At 38.7% G+C, this 17,133-nt stretch overlaps 1 protein-coding gene across 2 annotated transcripts in view; it reads left to right on the top strand.

Moving 5' to 3' along the window:
• The window catches only part of NOX4 (NADPH oxidase 4), a 107,633-nt gene that overhangs the window by 15,137 nt on the left and 75,363 nt on the right, over positions 1-17,133 (top strand). For both annotated transcript variants that reach the window (XM_086481713.1, XM_086481712.1), the window contains exons 6-11: positions 599-626; positions 3,640-3,712; positions 8,202-8,282; positions 12,689-12,917; positions 14,966-15,130; positions 15,279-15,341. In XM_086481713.1, coding sequence (XP_086337839.1) covers positions 599-626; positions 3,640-3,712; positions 8,202-8,282; positions 12,689-12,917; positions 14,966-15,130; positions 15,279-15,341 — 639 coding nt within the window. The remainder of the gene's footprint in view (positions 1-598; positions 627-3,639; positions 3,713-8,201; positions 8,283-12,688; positions 12,918-14,965; positions 15,131-15,278; positions 15,342-17,133) is intronic.

Below are 17,133 nucleotides of genomic sequence, written 5' to 3'. Positions count from 1 at the left end.
CTGCGTTTTACTTCACGTTTAAAAAAAAAAAAAGTTTTTCCTCTACAGTGAAGACAAAACCTCACAAGGTGTAGGGGAGTGAGGCAGTTTCCTGTGAGGCCGATGTATCCCTTCTTCCTTTCCATGTGGTGGAGGACACAGGAACAGCTGGCCTTGTATTGTCAGTTCCTTTGTGTTCAGTCCTGCTTCACTAGCGTCCACAGCAAATCTCTTGGTGATGTAACTGGCAATAAAATGCTTACCTCTTGTCTTTCATTTAAATGCAAACTCTCTTGCTCTGCTCTGACCTCCCAAAGGTATGAAGTAACTGAATAAAGTTAAACTTTCAAAAAATAATTACCTGGATCCAAATCTTTTATAACAGATCAGAATTGTCTTCATTGGGGCATGCAAAATCCAAAGGTTTAGTTTACATTGAATTGCTGTCAACGTAAACTGTTACCGAATATCGAATCTCTTCCTGCATCCAGATTTAGGGATTGCTTATGCCTTCGAGTGTGTGAGCTTTATGAGGTACTTATTATTGTTACATTATTAATATAGATATAAAATCATGATTTTTGATTTTTGTTATTTTTTTTGCCCATCTGTTTTTCAGGACCCGAGAAAACTACTTTTTGCTACTGGTAAGTCTCTTGCAAAATGAATGAGAAAGTTTGCTACTTCTCATCATCACTCTCCAGACAAAACATTTTGATACTGTGTTTGCATGCTTGTATCTCAGCTAGGTTGAGATGTGTTATTTGTGTTAATATAACCTGGGTTTGCTTATCAAATAGGAGGGAGGGAGGAGTTACATAAGCCCTGTAGTAGGATGAGCAGCATCTTCAAAGCTGTTGTTGTACAGATGAGTCAGTGGAAAATCATTAGTTTCAAACAGAGATTCTGCATAATATTAAAACCAAGTTCCTAAATGATCCAATTTCTAGAAAAAGAAACAACAAAAAAGCGGTCTTCTTGCTTCAGCTGTTTTATTTAAGGGTTGGTTTAACTTCAGAGCAAGCTAAACACAGGAATCAGGCTTCAGCACTCATAAAGAATAAATAAGCAAAGACATTTTTGGTGCAGGAATTTAGAAGGGAGCAATGTTTGAGTAAGGAGAGGTAGGCACAAGCCCTGAGCTGTGGTGCTTCACAAGTAGGTAAAGGTCCTTCCTGATGTCATCTCTCTTTTACCCTTATTTAAATCAAATGCAAAAATCCCAACTTGTTAGCATTTAGGGCGAGGTCCAAAGGAATCTCTGGACAGCAATAAATGAGGTTCTAGTTCTGTCAATCCCAATACATTTACTAGAATTAGCAGCCTGTGGGAGAATGCTTTCCAAAAACCCTGGGGAAGGTTTAGATTAGTTGAGAGTGAAATGATAGAAATTGAGATAGAAGTTAACTGCTAACTGGAAATAGGTTGGGTAACTGGTGTAGTTAGTGAACCAGTGGTGGAGGCTTGAAAGAGGGTAACTGATGGAGGAGTTAAAGATGGAGAGGGAGAATCAGAACAAGCAGCTCAGGCTTATATTTAATATTTTGAATGAAGGAGAAAGACTTGGGGGGGATAGCCAGTGTAGAGGCCCCATCAAATATTGTCTGACTTCTGGGGACACCTTGAGGCCTCTCTAGTTGAGCAGAGGACCTGCAAGGTCTTTTGCCCTCTAATCACCAGGAAAATACTGCATTTTCAAAAGTTTGAGCACACTGTTGCAAAAAGCAGTGAGTCTAAGTCATCTTAAATGTAAAATTACTCAGATTACTCCTAGTCCTAATGACTGGAAATTAACATTTATTATTTGTGCTGAAGGAGTGCCCAGACAGGGACCAAGATTTTGCTGCACTGGGAACTGTACAAATAGGCAAAAAAATTATCTCTTCCCAGACAGTTCAGAACTAGATTTATTGGCTGATGTTTTTTAACGCAGTAAAGAGAAAGAATAAAGAGTTGGAAGGATTTATAGTGTGATGGCTTTTCAGATCAGTGGAGTTAAAGAGGGACAGAGACAGGGACGAGAGGAAACACTAAAAATGCACTGATGAATTGGGGCAAGGTTGTGAGAGATTTCATATTTGCAGTTTGATGGAGGAGAGAGTTGAAGAACTGGAAGTAAAAGGTGACCCATGGCTTGAATGACAGTGTAGGAAGCTGGATCGGGTCCTGTACTGCAATTGGATTGGAAGTGTTTGTGTCAGAGGCGAGATTAATTGCACACTACATATTGAATGAGATAAAGAAGAAATGAAGGAGGCAATGGAAAGAATGCACATTTTTTTATTGCAACTGCTTTTAATTGTAACCTTTCCACAAAGGGTTGAAATTATGTTTCTCATGCAATCCATGACAAAATTTCCGCTGGTTGTAAGACGAGGATTTGCCCTTGACTCAGTTTGTAAAATGGGGGAATGATTTGGGAATTGTCAGATTTTGGGTATCAGACTTTTCAAGAAGTGGATATTGAGAAGTTTATAAAAAGATAAGACTTGAAATTCTCTTTAGAGAGTCTAAAATCACAGTCAGTTATTTAAAAAATTGACTTGTTCTTATCGTTAGGGTGTGATCCTTTAAAGGATCCTGGACCATTAAAATCGTGGTTTTGCCATTTACGTCCATGAAAGCTGGTTGAGACACTTTATATTCCGACATTAAACCAGGACTTACTTAGCTTTGTGCTTGGTCATTGGCACCACTGACTTCATTTAAACCCAAACACGTGGCTTTTAGAGTGACCAGAGACTATGCTTAAAAACTGTCATTCTTTGAGAAGTAAAAGGTTTTGATGTAATGCTTCATGGATTTTAGGTTCTTAATTCAAATTCTTAATTCCTGGGATGGCAATTTTGAAGATAAGGTGCTCAGAAAAAGTGGAAACTTTGGTTGGGATTTTTCTTATCTATCTTTAGGCTGATGGTTTACTGTACTTTATGGGCAGAATTCTGCTTTAGGATGAGATGAATCATGCTGTGGAAATAGTTGTTTCTCTCCTTTGATTTAAAAAAGAGCCAAGGATAAACTAGTTCTGATACAAGCCTGCATTTGAACAGATGAGTCCAATCCTTAATATTTTTAACCTTTCCTTCTCAAATACTGGCTGTGGATCACTCTTACAGACCTTGCTCTATGGGCAACAATTTCAAGCATGATAGAAAGCCATGGAGAGTAATTTCAGGCTCTTCCTCATTCCAGGATGAAATGAATTGGCAAACAATTGTAGTGACAGCTTGCATAGAAATTGATTTGCTTGAAATTCTGTCCCTGACCAGGTTTTTAATTGTTGTGTTCCACAGAGTTTAGGGTTTGGAATAAAAAAGAGGTATAGAAACTTGTACAGTCAGTCATACAAAGAAACAAATAGACAGGATTTGTTCTTGATTAGAGACAAATGTTGTGAGCAAAAGATTACAGGAGCAAAGACAAATAGGAAATTAGTGATGCATGGTGAAATGCAAGGAAAAGGACAGTTTTCTCTGGTGAGGAGGGAAATAACACAACAGCGCTTCTTTCCTATCTAGTTGATGCATGAATTGTCTTCGAGAGATAAAATACATGCAAGAGTTTGATTGAATCATGGATGTCTAATAACTTCCACTTTCTTAGAAGGTCGTAGGAGACAAGTATGCCTCTTCAGAGTTCAAAACCTTATGTCTGTTTTAGTTCCAGGTCTGACTGGAGTCATTATGGTGTTAGTGTTATTCCTAATGTGTACAGCTTCTACGTATGCCATCAGGTAAGACATAATCTGATCATTATGATGAAAAATGCCATTTGAGTAATCATATTCTCATACTGATTAGAGGGAATGAAGACTAAATGCAATATGAGGCAAGACGTATTTAAATGAGTGTTAAAAATACCGTTTTTCTTGCCCTGTTTGTTTTTTTTTTTTTTTACTGTCTTGAGGTAAATTAGCACAGTGAATTTTGTATTCAAGAAAATTACAAAACTTGATTAAATTGCCTTCAGAGAAAAATACTGTTTGAGGAATGTGCTTGGTTAAAAATGTAGACCTTTAAAAATCCAAATAGTTCTTTTTTCCTGTCTCTATAGGGAGGCAGTAAACTAAGCATGTGGAAAGTTCTGTCCAATGCATAAATTAAATCTGCTGGAAGTAAAATAAGATATATCTTTATCTTAATTATTTTCACCAATTAATTGTAACAACAAACTGTAAAAAAAACCCAAAAAAACAACAACAAAGCAAGCTCAAACAGAATCGTACTGCTTAAGTAGAATGTTGCTTTTTTAAAGCTCTGCTTTTGATTGTCAGATACATTCTATTTAATGTTGATTATAATGTAGTATTGGCTCAGAGTAGCTGCTGGGATTCCTAAAGGTTTGATCCTCCAATGGATTCACACTTTGCACCAACATTATTGAAAACACATAGTGCATTTGAGTGACCAGTACCTTGGAGGATCTAGCCCAGTGTTGTAGCCTTTTTAAGGCTTGGATACTGCAACTGAGGCACATGAAAAACACCTTGAATTTTATAGCAGTCTCTGGTGAATTCAAAGACTGATTACATAAACACATCATCTCAAATCAGCAAACACTGAAGGGTATTTTAATTCCGTATCTTCAAACATTAATGGTGCTCCACTGATCTGAGCTAGATATGTGGTTTTGAATTTTCTTGAACTAATCTGTCTTTCCTGAGTAGCAATGTTATCAGGTGCTGATTCAGGAAAGTAGTTTGGCAAATCCTTGTGCACTTTTTGTAGACAAAAATACTTCTAGGGTTGAGACCTTTGTGAGGCACTGTAGGCTACAGAAGTGCAGGATGAGACTGCTGCACAAGATGTCCCGCATGGCTGCACTTTACATAGTCCACACAGATGGCTCTACTTGCAAAAGAAAACTGGTTTTGGGAAGATGGAAAAATAAAAGTTACTTTACTCTGCAGCAGTGAGCCAGGACAAAGTCCTGTGTTCTCGAAGGCTGTGATAAATTACAAAAAAAAGAACAGCATTTATTGATGATTGGGAAGCTTAGGAAAATATATGTAGTTGCAAACATATTCTTCAAAACAATAATTTTGGGGTTCATGCAAGAAAAGTTTCCATCTTTTGAAGTTGCATGCCTGTTATTTCCTTCTTCAATTACTGTAAGTGTAAGTGCTTTCCCGTCTTTCTGCCATCTAGCCAGCAGAATCAAAACCCTTAAGAGATCATCTGTATCTCCTGTTACTTGAGCAATAATTCTTGTTTAGAAATTTTATCCTGGCTTCTCCCTCAGGTGTATGGCTCAAGCTTGTCTTTCTAGTGTGTTTTCCTAAAGAAATAAGCTTCCGTGTACATCTTTCTGCCATTTTCAGTTCTTTCTCTGTGGATTCTCATGTGCCTTATGATGGCTAAGCTCATGCTGCAGTTTTAGGAAAATTAATTGTAAATGTTCATTGCCTATCAGAAGCTGCGCTTTTTAAAAAGTATTTCAGAGACTATTATAGTCTCTTGGATTTCAGCCCTAATCCGCTCCTTCACACTGGCATGCTTAATCATTTTTTCCTTCGTATGTTCTTCCTGAAATTTTTCTATGCATGATTATCCTGCTATTTTTGTGCCTTTGCTTGTTCAGTAAACTGTGTGAATAAGTATTAGGAGGATTGAATTAGCTGCTAATGTTTTAAAAAAGGAAAGCAAGTATTGCTTGAAAAATCTTCTAAATTTTTGCCATGTCATACCTGAGAATGAGATCAACATTTTTTGTTCAGTAGTTGTTTGTTGGAAGGGTTATAAATTTATGAGAAAATACAATAACTCCTGTGAATAAACACTGACATTTCTTCTAACTTTCAAGTTAATGTTGTTCAAGACTGTTTCCACTGAACACAATTACTAGTGACTTTGGAAATCATATATTTAAAGGAACATTAAAATATAAGGTATTCCAATGCCATCTCTTTTTGTTACCAAATATTCCAGTCTTCAGTTTAATCTTCTAGACTACCACATATATCTTCATTTTCAAAAGTAGCTGTAATGCTTAAAAATATTTTTCCAAAAGTGTGCTACTTACTGTGTCCCTGTAAAGCATGGTGATCTCCCCTTACATTTCTCAGTAAGTTAACTCTTGCAGGTCTTCACCTGCAAAATTCTGAAGAGGGTTAGCCAAAATTAAAATGAAATATTTAACTTGATCTCAAATTTTCAGGACTTGGCATTCCTAAGAAATGCATTCATTCTGTGAATAATATCTATTTTAAGCCCTAAGAAGGTAAAGGAAGTAATAAATGTTCTGAAGAATAACAAATACATTGATGTAGCAGTGGAAAGATTATTGAATGTATTCGGATATCGTAAGTATCTGTAGGATACACAGTTTAAGAAGGATACAAGTAAGAAATATGTAGGTACTAAGATGTTGGAGAATATGCTTCATGGTAAGAGGTTAAAGGATCTCCTTCCCTTTAGTTAAGGAGGTGAAGTTGAGAGCACTTGATTACATTTAGGGAACTTGATACATGTGACGAACCAGGATTTTATAGTAGAGAGATCTGCAGGAATGCTGAAGGAAGAATAAAATGCTCAACTGGCTGGAAGCTGACATTTAGACATATTCAGACAAGAAGTGTGCAGTAATTTTAGTCAATAATAATAATTAGCTGTTGAAAACAACACATCAGAAGCTGGAATTGACTTTCCATCACTGAAATTTTGAAAAATTAGTGCATTCTGAAAAAAGTGCTCAAGTTCCAATAAAAATTAATTTCTTGTGCAGCTTTTGATATTGTAGCAAGATACCAAGTTAAACCAGAGCTCCAAGACCTCTTTCAGGTCTAGGGGTAAATGTTGTTTTCTTTGTGCCTTTGTTTTCACCGTACCATCATCCTTCACTTTCTTCTACTGATGCTTGCTCCCACGGCTCCTTACAGATACTGGTGGGTGACTGCATGGAAATGCCTACCAGGACGTGGGTAGTTAGAAGTGGTTTGAGAACCCTCAAGGAGGAAAAAGTGTTAGCGTGGTGCTGAATGGGGGAAGAATGGCAGGGCGAAAGGGGAGTTTCAGAGCCCCTTGCTCTGTTGCTGGGTTCCTTAGAACTGCTCGTTCTTGGATTTTAGTTTGGTGGCCCTCAGATTATCAAAACTATTTTTTCTGTCTTGAGAAAGGAAATGAATAAGTCCTGTATTGACAGAAAAGAATGCAGTGTACGTTTCAGACGTATTGAAGGAAGGATAGTTAGCTGTTTATGTAAAAGGCCATAGGAGGGGAAAAAATTCTGAAAAAAGGTAGCTGTGTCAGAGGAGTAGCTTCTTAAACTTTTCTCAGAGTTAAGGTTGGGTTTTGTTTAATAATTGTTTTGGCTTATGAATGGGGGTAGGCTTTTTGGTTTTGGAAGAGACTCTCCTACCACGCTGTGTAGTGTGAGAGGCATGTTTGTGTGCTATGAAGCAGAGTATTTTCTTAACCATTTGTTTGTTGTTGTTTTTTGGTGACTATTTTACTCAAGAAAAAACAAACAAGCTTAACAGAAAACAGTTCCAGATGGCTATTTTCTTTGGTCTTGGTTTGTTTTACATTACCTAACAAATTACTGATGAAAGGAAGTCCTCTCTCCCCTTCACCTCTCCTGATCCTCACAGTGGTAATGTTCTTCTTGTTCCTCCCAAGACCGTCTGTCCTAGAGCCCCACTGTATGTGATCTGCTGCCCCAAAATTCTTCTACCTGTCCTCTTGTGGCTTCCTTGCTCTGGTTCTCTTTCCTCCTGTATCCCCTTCCACTCCATACCCTCACAAGTTTCTCTTACATTTCCCACCAGCCCTTCTGCTGCTGTCTACGCTACCTGTTTGTGTGTGGAACCAGTAGTGACACATTAAGCACTGCAGCCCTGTATTGGGGCAGGGTGAATGCAAGGAGGCACTCACTGTTTTGAGCCTGGAGACTGAAGAACTCTTCTAGCTATAAGGATCTGATAGGGTCTAAGAAAGACCTACGAAAGCAGTGAAGTCTCCTAATTTAGGAGTTCTTCATCTGGCTCTGTACTTGTATGTTCTTCATCTCTCTTTCTCAGCTTTTTACTTCTGTGCCAGTCAGCTGTTTGTCTCAACGCTTAATTGTTTGCAAGTACAGTGTGCCTGTAGGAATACATACTGGGCTTTGACTATTCTACGTGACTATGTGGTGTATAATGATGACCTGTGTGCACAGATCTGCTTTTAATTCGCAGTGATTCCATCTCAGTGAAACAGCATTGAACCATGGTTTATTCTTTCCAGGGTTTCAAACTATGACATCTTCTGGTATACACACAACCTTTTCTTTGTCTTCTATATGCTGCTGATGCTGCATGTTTCTGGGTAAGTAAATGGAAAACACTGTCCCTTTTCCTGAAGCACAACCAGAAAGAGCAGTTCCCTTGATTGCTGCCTTTCCTGAGCTTGCTGTGCACAGTGGGCCAACGTCTTGGCAAGATGCTGTCCTCTTCAGTTTTTCAACAGGTGTTTGTTTAAATAAAGTTGAGACTGTGGCTTGGAGAATTGTGTGTTACTACAGTCAGCTAGCACAAGCTTCTTCACTTTCAAGTTTATCCCCTGTCCATTTTACCAATTTCTAGTGGGAAATCAAGAAAACATTATTGTTTCTTTTCTGCTCCCTCTTACCTGGCTGCTGAGAGGAGAGTGGGAAGCAAAGTTGCTCATCCCTTTCTGTTTCCTCTGTACCTTCCATTTTGACTGCTAAGGAGAGGGAAGGAACAGCTTTTCCCTATTTTTTTCTTGTTGCTGTGATACAAAGTTTACTAGCTTTTCTTCTTGTTTTCACAAACATCGGACTAGTGTTCATGTGCCATGAAGCTGATGGTCAGGTCTGTATCAGGCGCAAACAAGCCCAGCTCTACCGCAAGGTAAAGGAGCTTCCACAAGTTGTGCTGTGTGAAAATCTGGTCCATTAACGTCTCTGAACTTTCCTTTGGGGATGTAGCTGCAGAGATTGGTACAGGGAAGGGCAGGTGTATTTGAATGATGTTTATTTCTTCATGTCATCAAACATCTACTGAAACCTGGGGTGCTGGAATGCCTGTGCGACACTGAGCACCGCTGCTTAAAGTAAACAGTGGAAGGTAATTAGGCCTAGCAAGATCGCAGCAGGAATACGTTGTTGAACAAAACAAACGCAGCTTGAGATCTGGTGAATTGAAATCATGAGTTCAGAACAATTGAAATTCCTGGACACAATTCCAGTTCTCTGTGGGTTTTTTTGTTGTTTGGTTTTGTGTTTGTGTTGTTTTTTTTTTTTTTTTTTTGCTGTGGCATAGCTCTTGTTCATAGCTGGGGAAGATGGATCCAACCCATTCTCCCCGTCATGGGGCAGGATGAGCTTTTGTTAAATTATTGTTGAGAGGTGTTTGTCTAACTTCTTGGAAGCATCTGGTGACTGGAATCCTCTAACCTTCCGAGGAAATCTCTTCCACTGATTGCCTTTGGGGTATTTTTCATGTCCAGTTTAATCTATCTCCTTCACTGTTACCCTTTGCCCATTGTATTCCTAACCATGTTGCCACTTCATGAAGGAAGAAGTATAGTTGGAGAAGTTTGCAAACCAAGGCTGCAGTAATACACCAAACATTAAACAGGCATCTTCTTGTACACAGCTTCCTCAGAACTGAATTGGAAGGTTGTTCAGCTCAAATCTAAAAGAACTGAGTGTCAGCTAAAAGTGGGAGAAGAATGAGTCATGGAGAGTGGGAGTGGGTTCAAGTTTAAGATGCGTAAATGTAGATCTTTACATGTTTTCTAAGTGACTGTCTCCCATTATAGTCTAATGAGTTCTAATAAATACAGTCAATGGAGACTGAAGGATGCTTCAACTAACCTGCTTCTGCAAAGGTCTAGATTCAAGTGAGCTGTTTTGATTTCTGGGCTTAATTGGTGGTATTGATTAGAAGATCTGATAATAAAGGAAGCTTAGATACCCACACTTAAGTGCCCAAATGATTCCTGCATGTCATGTCTTAGAAATTTGCAGAGGTGTGGCCAGTTACTCTACAGAGGAAGGCATCTCCTGTGTCTGAACTGTGCAAGCAGATTGTGTGATGATTTACCTGTCTGGGAATCTCTCCTTTTAAGTATTTCCATAGTATCCCTGGATTCTTGTTTTGTTTCAAACTATTATGTGTATGTTCTTATTACGGTATCCTCTTCTTCAGAGTAGCCAAGCACTTCTCAGCAGTGCCTAAAGTGATATGATTCATCTGTCTTGTGTTACTGTTTTGTTCTTTCATCCCTGCCCTAAGGGAGAGGAGAATCTTTCAGGGAATTATCCTTAAAGACTTTTGTTGCTCTTGTACTTCTTGCAGCATGACTTTCAAATATTTTAGTGGCTTAAGGCTTGGTGCATATCTACATTAATTTATCTATATTTTAAGCCAGTAATAGCAACAACAAAAAATAGTTTGTGTAAAATAGAAGCTTGATGTTTCTAGTACCGATGTAAGGAGCTATCATTTGGAGCCAAATCCTCAGCTGATCCTAATTAGTATTACTGTGGAGTTAAATGGGTTATGCTGATTCACAGGAGCTGAGAATAAGGCCTTTGTGCTGTCACTGGAGTTATCCAAAGATTTATTTTCTAAAAGGAAAAAATTCTTAAGATACCACTAAGACCTTGACCTTTAGCAGACCATTCAAGCAACTCACCTTGAGCTGAGCAACAGAAGATGGATGAGAAGATAGAAGCAGTGCAATTACCTGTAAAAACACTTAGCACCATTGACCTCTAGCTTATCATAAAAATCTCAAGAAATAGTGATACATATTTTCCAGCTCTAGCCAGAAGTGAATTTCGTCTCTATTTCAGGGGTGGAAAATAAGGGCAGAGGTTGATGTATGGCCACGCAAATCCTGTGTGCTCAGCCTGTAGGACACTTTCACATGACTTACCTTTTTTCTGTCTTCCATTTTTGTTTGCTAGAGATGTCTGTCTCCTACTTACTGACATCCACACCAAGTTTTTATGTATTCAGGTGTTGCACCAAATAAATATGTGAGGATATATCTTAGGCTTCTTAGGAAATGTGCAGAACTCAGCCTTTCTGGAAACTGATTTCGGGTGTGTAAGACAACTTGCCTTTCGTTGACAGCTTCAGAAATGGGAGTCATTGCAGGTGCTGTTAACAGGCAGCTTTGTTGTCCCAGTTTGCCACTCAGTTAGCGTGTTTGTAATGGTTTAAACAAGCTAGAGATCATTGGAGGGGATACTTATATTTGCAGTTCAGCTATCCATGTCTCAAAGAAAACTTTGAATCCTCTTTTGGGATGTTCTGAGAGCAGAGAACCTGTGGGAGCAGCTGGCAGGCATGCACACAAGGTTGATGAAAAAATATCGCGTGTGCAGTGACTCCCACCTAAATCCACGAGGCACCATAACGTTTATGGAGCAAGGAACTAGCATAACGCTGGGGGTACCTGTCACTTTGCAAATATGCGATGACCGACAGTGATGCCAGATGCAAGCAATAGGCGTGATAGGACAATAAATACAGACAGGTACAGCATGGGTGTAGGCACACAGGCACTTCCCAAGTGATTCTCCAGGGTCGGATATGGAGTTTAGATGAGCAGGTTTAACTTCCAAGCTGTACATTATTTGCTGGACCATGCAGGAAGCTTGTTACTAGCTGTCAGGACTGCATTTCAGTAGAGAAGGTTGCCAGTAGCCTGTCAGAGCCTATTTAAGTTGGGAATATTGCAGATGTCCTACTTCTCTCTCTTCATGTGAATTAAACTCTGTCACCTCTGCTGCTGTGTGTGTACGTTGGGGAGAGGAGAGGGGAGCATATGTCCTTATTTTTGATTGTATACTTGAGATGAGCCTTCACCACATGGCCTAGCACTCAGAGGGCACGTCTCACCAGTTCTCACCCAGCACCACCCTATACAGCTGCCATTTAGCCCTTTGTTTTTTAAAATATTCCTCCTTATGGTTTTACTGTTGTCAAATCCAGATTTGGAGGCAAGTAATGCTTCTGAGGAATTTTATTACTGGTATTATCAGTTCTTCCCTGATTTTGACGATGGATTCATGTATTGAGATATCCCAGAGTGTCTCAGGTTTCCATTTCTTTCTTCATAGTTTCTAGCTGCAGCTGTGAAGTTCTTACTTCATTTTACTATAAAGTCAACTTTAGCTTGAAAAACAAGCATGGACCTCGCAAAATAGTTTGCAAGAAAGGTTACTTGACTATCATGCAGGACTTTCGTTTTTTCTTTCTATCTGTTTGATGAGGTGATTTTCAAAGGAGCAAATTATACCGTGTGTGCAAACCTGATTGATAAACAAGTAGTGGGAACATTCCTGCCGTTTATGATTTAGCAACTTAGGCTACAGATTGCCTTAAGAAACAGGGCTTGCTGACTGTAGGGAGGATGAGTGAAAACAGCCTGGGTGTGATTGAACTGGAAATGTGATTATTTCATTTTTTTTCAAGGCTCTCACAATATCTTCCCCCTTTCAAGCGGTATTAAGCTTGAGGCTGTTCAGTGGGGAATGCCAAGTGAGCTGGAAAAGTTAAACCTTGCCTCTAGTGACAGAGGGTTCTATTGTTGCAAAGCCTCGATTTCATTGAAAGTCCTGAAAGCAAACAGAATGAAATTTCTTAGAGAAGATAAGCCTTGTGACTGCTTTCTAAAACCCTCTCTGAATTAAGATAAGTTGCTTGGTTTTTGACTGTTCCTTCAGTGTCTTTGCTTTTTTTATTTTCCGGTAGGGGAGTGCTCAAGTACCAGACCAACTTAGAGGAACACCCTCCAGGTTGCTTTAATCCTAACAAAACACTCCTACAGAATATGACAGTGCCAAAGGCTTTTGAAGAACCGTTTCCTGACTATACAACTGAGCCTTTCCCAGAGGACTTACCAGTACCAGAACCCTTTGTACAAAATAGCTTTATGAGAATTTGTTCCGAGGAACCCAAGTTCCAGTCACACTTCCCAGAGGTCTGTATGATCCGACGTTTCAGGTATTACAAGCCACGCCAAGTCTTTCAGTCAGCCATAACCACTAATTATTGCTTTTCCAGACCAGATGTTTTAATAATGGAAAATATTATTAAAACCTTTTCAGGCATTCAAAGATTTGGTGGGGAAAAAACAATCTGTATTAAACCTTCAACTGCATTACAATGTGGTGCATAGAATAGGGCGGAAAAATGTCAAGAGATTGGCTGTAATGTTCTTTTTTGTACAACACGATAAGAGATGTATTGGTCTTGCTATAAATGTGATTTTAAATTACAGCGTAGCAGTTCAGAGCAAACATTTATGTAACATATTCATAAGGTCCCTTTGTAAGCATTGTATGGCAGTAGTTAATTGAAATAATCAAACTCCATTTGTTCTCTTTTACCATGCGGATGCAAGTCCTAATACTCATTTCTGGGTTGCAGTTGGTTGTGATTTGGCTTTGCATAGCCTGTTGTTTGCAGACAGGCTTGTTTTATATGTGACATGGGTAAATGAGTATGATGACAGTGGGGATAGAAAAGCCTTTTCTTTTTCTGTTTTCCGTTTTCCTTTTGTTTCTTTGTGTTTTGTGGCAGCAGCTTTTTCTTCATCCAAATATTCTCTTTCCTTTTGAGAAAAAATGAGCTGGGTTGTATTTGCCAGTAGCCTGAGGAAGTTTGGGAATACAGAGTTCATGAGTCCAAGCCCCACCATTCATGAGTCCCATAACTCACAGGAGTTGCTCTTTACTGTTGTCATTGTTTTCTGTAGAACACATACATCCCTTACTAGCTGCAGTGGGAACCCATTTTACTATGGAGCCTGTAATCGTAATAAGAAACAGTCAATTCTACATTGAAATTCTCCAGCAAAGTTCTTCGGATTTGTTTTTTGCTGTGGTAATACTCCTGAATTACAAGCGTCAATGTTTATCTGGCTCCATATGACCCATAGGACATCAGACAGTCTTCTTGGGGGCTTAAGATGCCTACTTTAAAGCTGCTTATGGGAAAAGAAGAGCCATGGAGAGATATGTCCACTGAGTGTTTTCCTGGTGGCTTGTAACATTATTTAGGACTTTTTTGGATTTGGAAGTGTTTTATGCCCTTAGCGATACCAAGACTAAAAAAAAAAAAAAGGCTTAGTTGTTCTGAGCTACTGAAGTTTTTAAGGCCAAAGGTGCTTGAGGAAATTAAATGCTGTGCTGGTTGCAAGAGATGCTGATCTGTAACTTCAGAAATTGGGAATGGAAGATGGATGAGGGTTGAGGACACTTCAGTGCCATGGCTTGAATGACTGAGCAGATGTGGAATTAGTAGCTAGTTCTGCCATAAGCTGTTAGTAATTGACTCTTAGGATGGGATTTAGCTGAGCAGCTGCAAATGTCTCCATCTGAGGTGGTCACCCAGGCTCCTCATATAATCAGTGCAGAGAAGAGAGTGTTATTTTTCTCAGCATACACATCTTCCACAGGGGCAAATGAATTGTGATTCAGAAGTGCCCATTTCTCTGCCTTGTCTATGATTTTACACTAGGTTAATATTAGCATAAATTCAATAGCACAAGAATGCTCCTCTCTTAGTTGTTTGCTTGTACCCGAGATGATTAAAAAAAGGTAACAGTCAAATAATATTGCAAGTCAGACAGCATTTTTCCATAAAGGTTAACCAGTTTTATAGTACTCTGGTCTGTTAGATTTTGAAACAGTTTATGTACTGTGTCATTCACTGCTGAAACCGGTTGCAATCTAACTACATAAAACCAGAGTAACATGGTTGCAAATGAGGTCATTAGCATTTTGTTCCTGATGAGTTTTATGATTGAAGTTGTTTGTGGTTGTGGATGATGCTGCCGGTTAGACTGATTAAGCCTCTGTAACACGCTTGGATTTCTGCATGTGGAGAGATGTGGTGGTTACTTGTGACCAAAACGCTTTTCCACAATAGAGGTGAAATGAGGTCCTGCAAGCACCCATGTAGTTTTAACATTAGAAAACATAAAATGAAAAGTCCTGGAGGTAACATATTTTTATTCTCCCATAGACCTGGTTTTGGATTTCTGGACCTCTGTGCTTGTACTGTGTGGAAAGGCTGTACCGCTACATCCGCAGCAATAAACCAGTCACGATAACTTCAGTGATAAGCCATCCCTCCAATGTCCTTGAAGTAAGGATGGTGAAAGAAGACTTTAAAGCAAGACCTGGTCAGGTGAGTTAATGCGCCCCTAAAAAGCCACTGCTGCTCGTGTAACATTGTCTATAGGGGTGACTTTCACTCTGTATGTACTAACCCATCACTGAATGTTTTGAACATACCTTTTCTATCATTTTATTTTTTCTGGATGATTTTGTTTCAGTATGTTACTCTACACTGTCCAAGAGTGTCTGCACTTGAAAGCCATCCATTCACCCTTACAATGGTAAGAAATAGGATTTTTTTCTCTACGTTCACTTTTATGTACATTTGGTAAGCAAAAGGTCTTTATTTCCTTCAAGGTGAAAATTCCCTCCAGAAAAGCTTATGTTTCATTTATGAGGGTACCAATGAATATGAAATGGCATGATCATTACGTATGACAGTACTCAATACATATTTAATTTTCTTCATTGTTGAGAAAATGATACTGGGAACTTTTTTCAATGCCTTCCATAAATAAAAAACAATACTAAATAAATAAATAAATAAAGTCCATGTGACATCATTGTTTCATAAAAGAAGTTTCAGCCATTTTTGTAGACCTTAACACCAAATGAGCACAAATTGTAGTGAATTTTCTGTCATCTTTCCTACTCGATGACAAGACATTCCTGCAACTGCCTTTTCCAAAGTTAGGAAAACATCGTTTTAAAAAGAAGTTTCTAAAATAGTCTTCTGCTTTATTTTTATATTAAGATATATATTGATGGCTTTAAGTGGTGTACTAGTGAAGTCATACAACATTGGTATTATTACTTACTCAACTTGATGGATCTAGAATGGGAATTGGACCCTGTGGAGACAGACTGGATTAAAGTGAAACTGTATATAAATAGACCTGAAGTTCTCCAGAAGTGAGCAATGCAGAGGCCTGGGAGATGCTACCAAAAAATCTGTACTGCACTGGCTATGTTGTTAGAAAAAGCAGAGTGTAAGATTGAGTATTAGTGGCAGACTTTTCCTTTCAAAGGGAATAGCGGCTTTAGGATTGCCTGAAAAGGATATTCTCCTTCAAGAAGACCATGGAGATAAATATTCACGTTTGATTCTTTTCTTTGGACTGATAACTGGTACTTTATCCTCACTGAATTGTAGCTAGTGCTGTGGAACAGCAGAGATGTTTTACTGTTACCTGAAATTCAGAGTCCACAACCAGGTTCTGTCCACTTCCAGTTCTTTGGCTTTGTGGGGTGTTTTGTTTTGTTTTAATTTATTTATCTATATGCTGAGCCAGGGATGCAAGTACTGTCACAGAGGAACCCACACTAAATTCCACCTAGAATAAATTTTGTACTGTAAATCTGGGAGTGAATCTCACTTACGGGAAGCTGCCTCTGCGTAGCTTGGTGAAGCAATTTTGGCACTTGCATAGCCTGGTTTTTGTGAAGTTTTCCTGGCTATTCGCTTTACCAGTAGAAAGCAGAGGTGTGTGTTATTTATCTGTTGTTAACTCCAGTGGGCAATTTTCAAGCCTTTCCTCTGTATAGTACATCAAGATAACTAGATATGCAATGCTGAAAAGTGATGTATATTGAGTATGATGGAATGGTAGGTGGTTTGTTGTGCAGAATGATTCAGTCAGTATTTATTTATATTTTTTATTAGTTTGGTGATCAGAAGATAAGTTTAAAGAACTTAGCGTAAATCGCAGATTGCTCTTTACACTCATTCGGCCCAAGAATAGCTGTGTTTAATAAAGTTAGACCTGTTCTATACTAGTGGACATATCTTATTTAAGCATTCATCTCGAAGCATCATGTTCTTAATTTCTGACTGCCCATCTCAGTGGAAATTAAAATAATGGTAATAGTTTGATCCTTAATAGTAATTGCACAGTTTGGAAACTACGGGACTCTTATGAAGAGTTACTCTTCTTATATAAGGGCACTGCTAAAACAATTTTTAATTTCCAGAAATAATATCATCGAAGAATATTAGGCCTCATTCAGTAGTCTGTTCACTGGCAAAACTTGTTATTTGTTATGATGGGTGTTTTTATCAGAAGAGAGACTGCT

The sequence above is a fragment of the Leptosomus discolor genome, chromosome 1 (genome assembly GCF_034619465.1).
Source record: "Leptosomus discolor isolate bLepDis1 chromosome 1, bLepDis1.hap2, whole genome shotgun sequence".
Classification (NCBI taxonomy): Eukaryota; Metazoa; Chordata; class Aves; order Leptosomiformes; family Leptosomidae; genus Leptosomus; species Leptosomus discolor.
The sequence above is the reverse complement of the archived record's forward strand: the minus strand, read 5'-3'. Positions and strand labels throughout refer to the sequence as shown.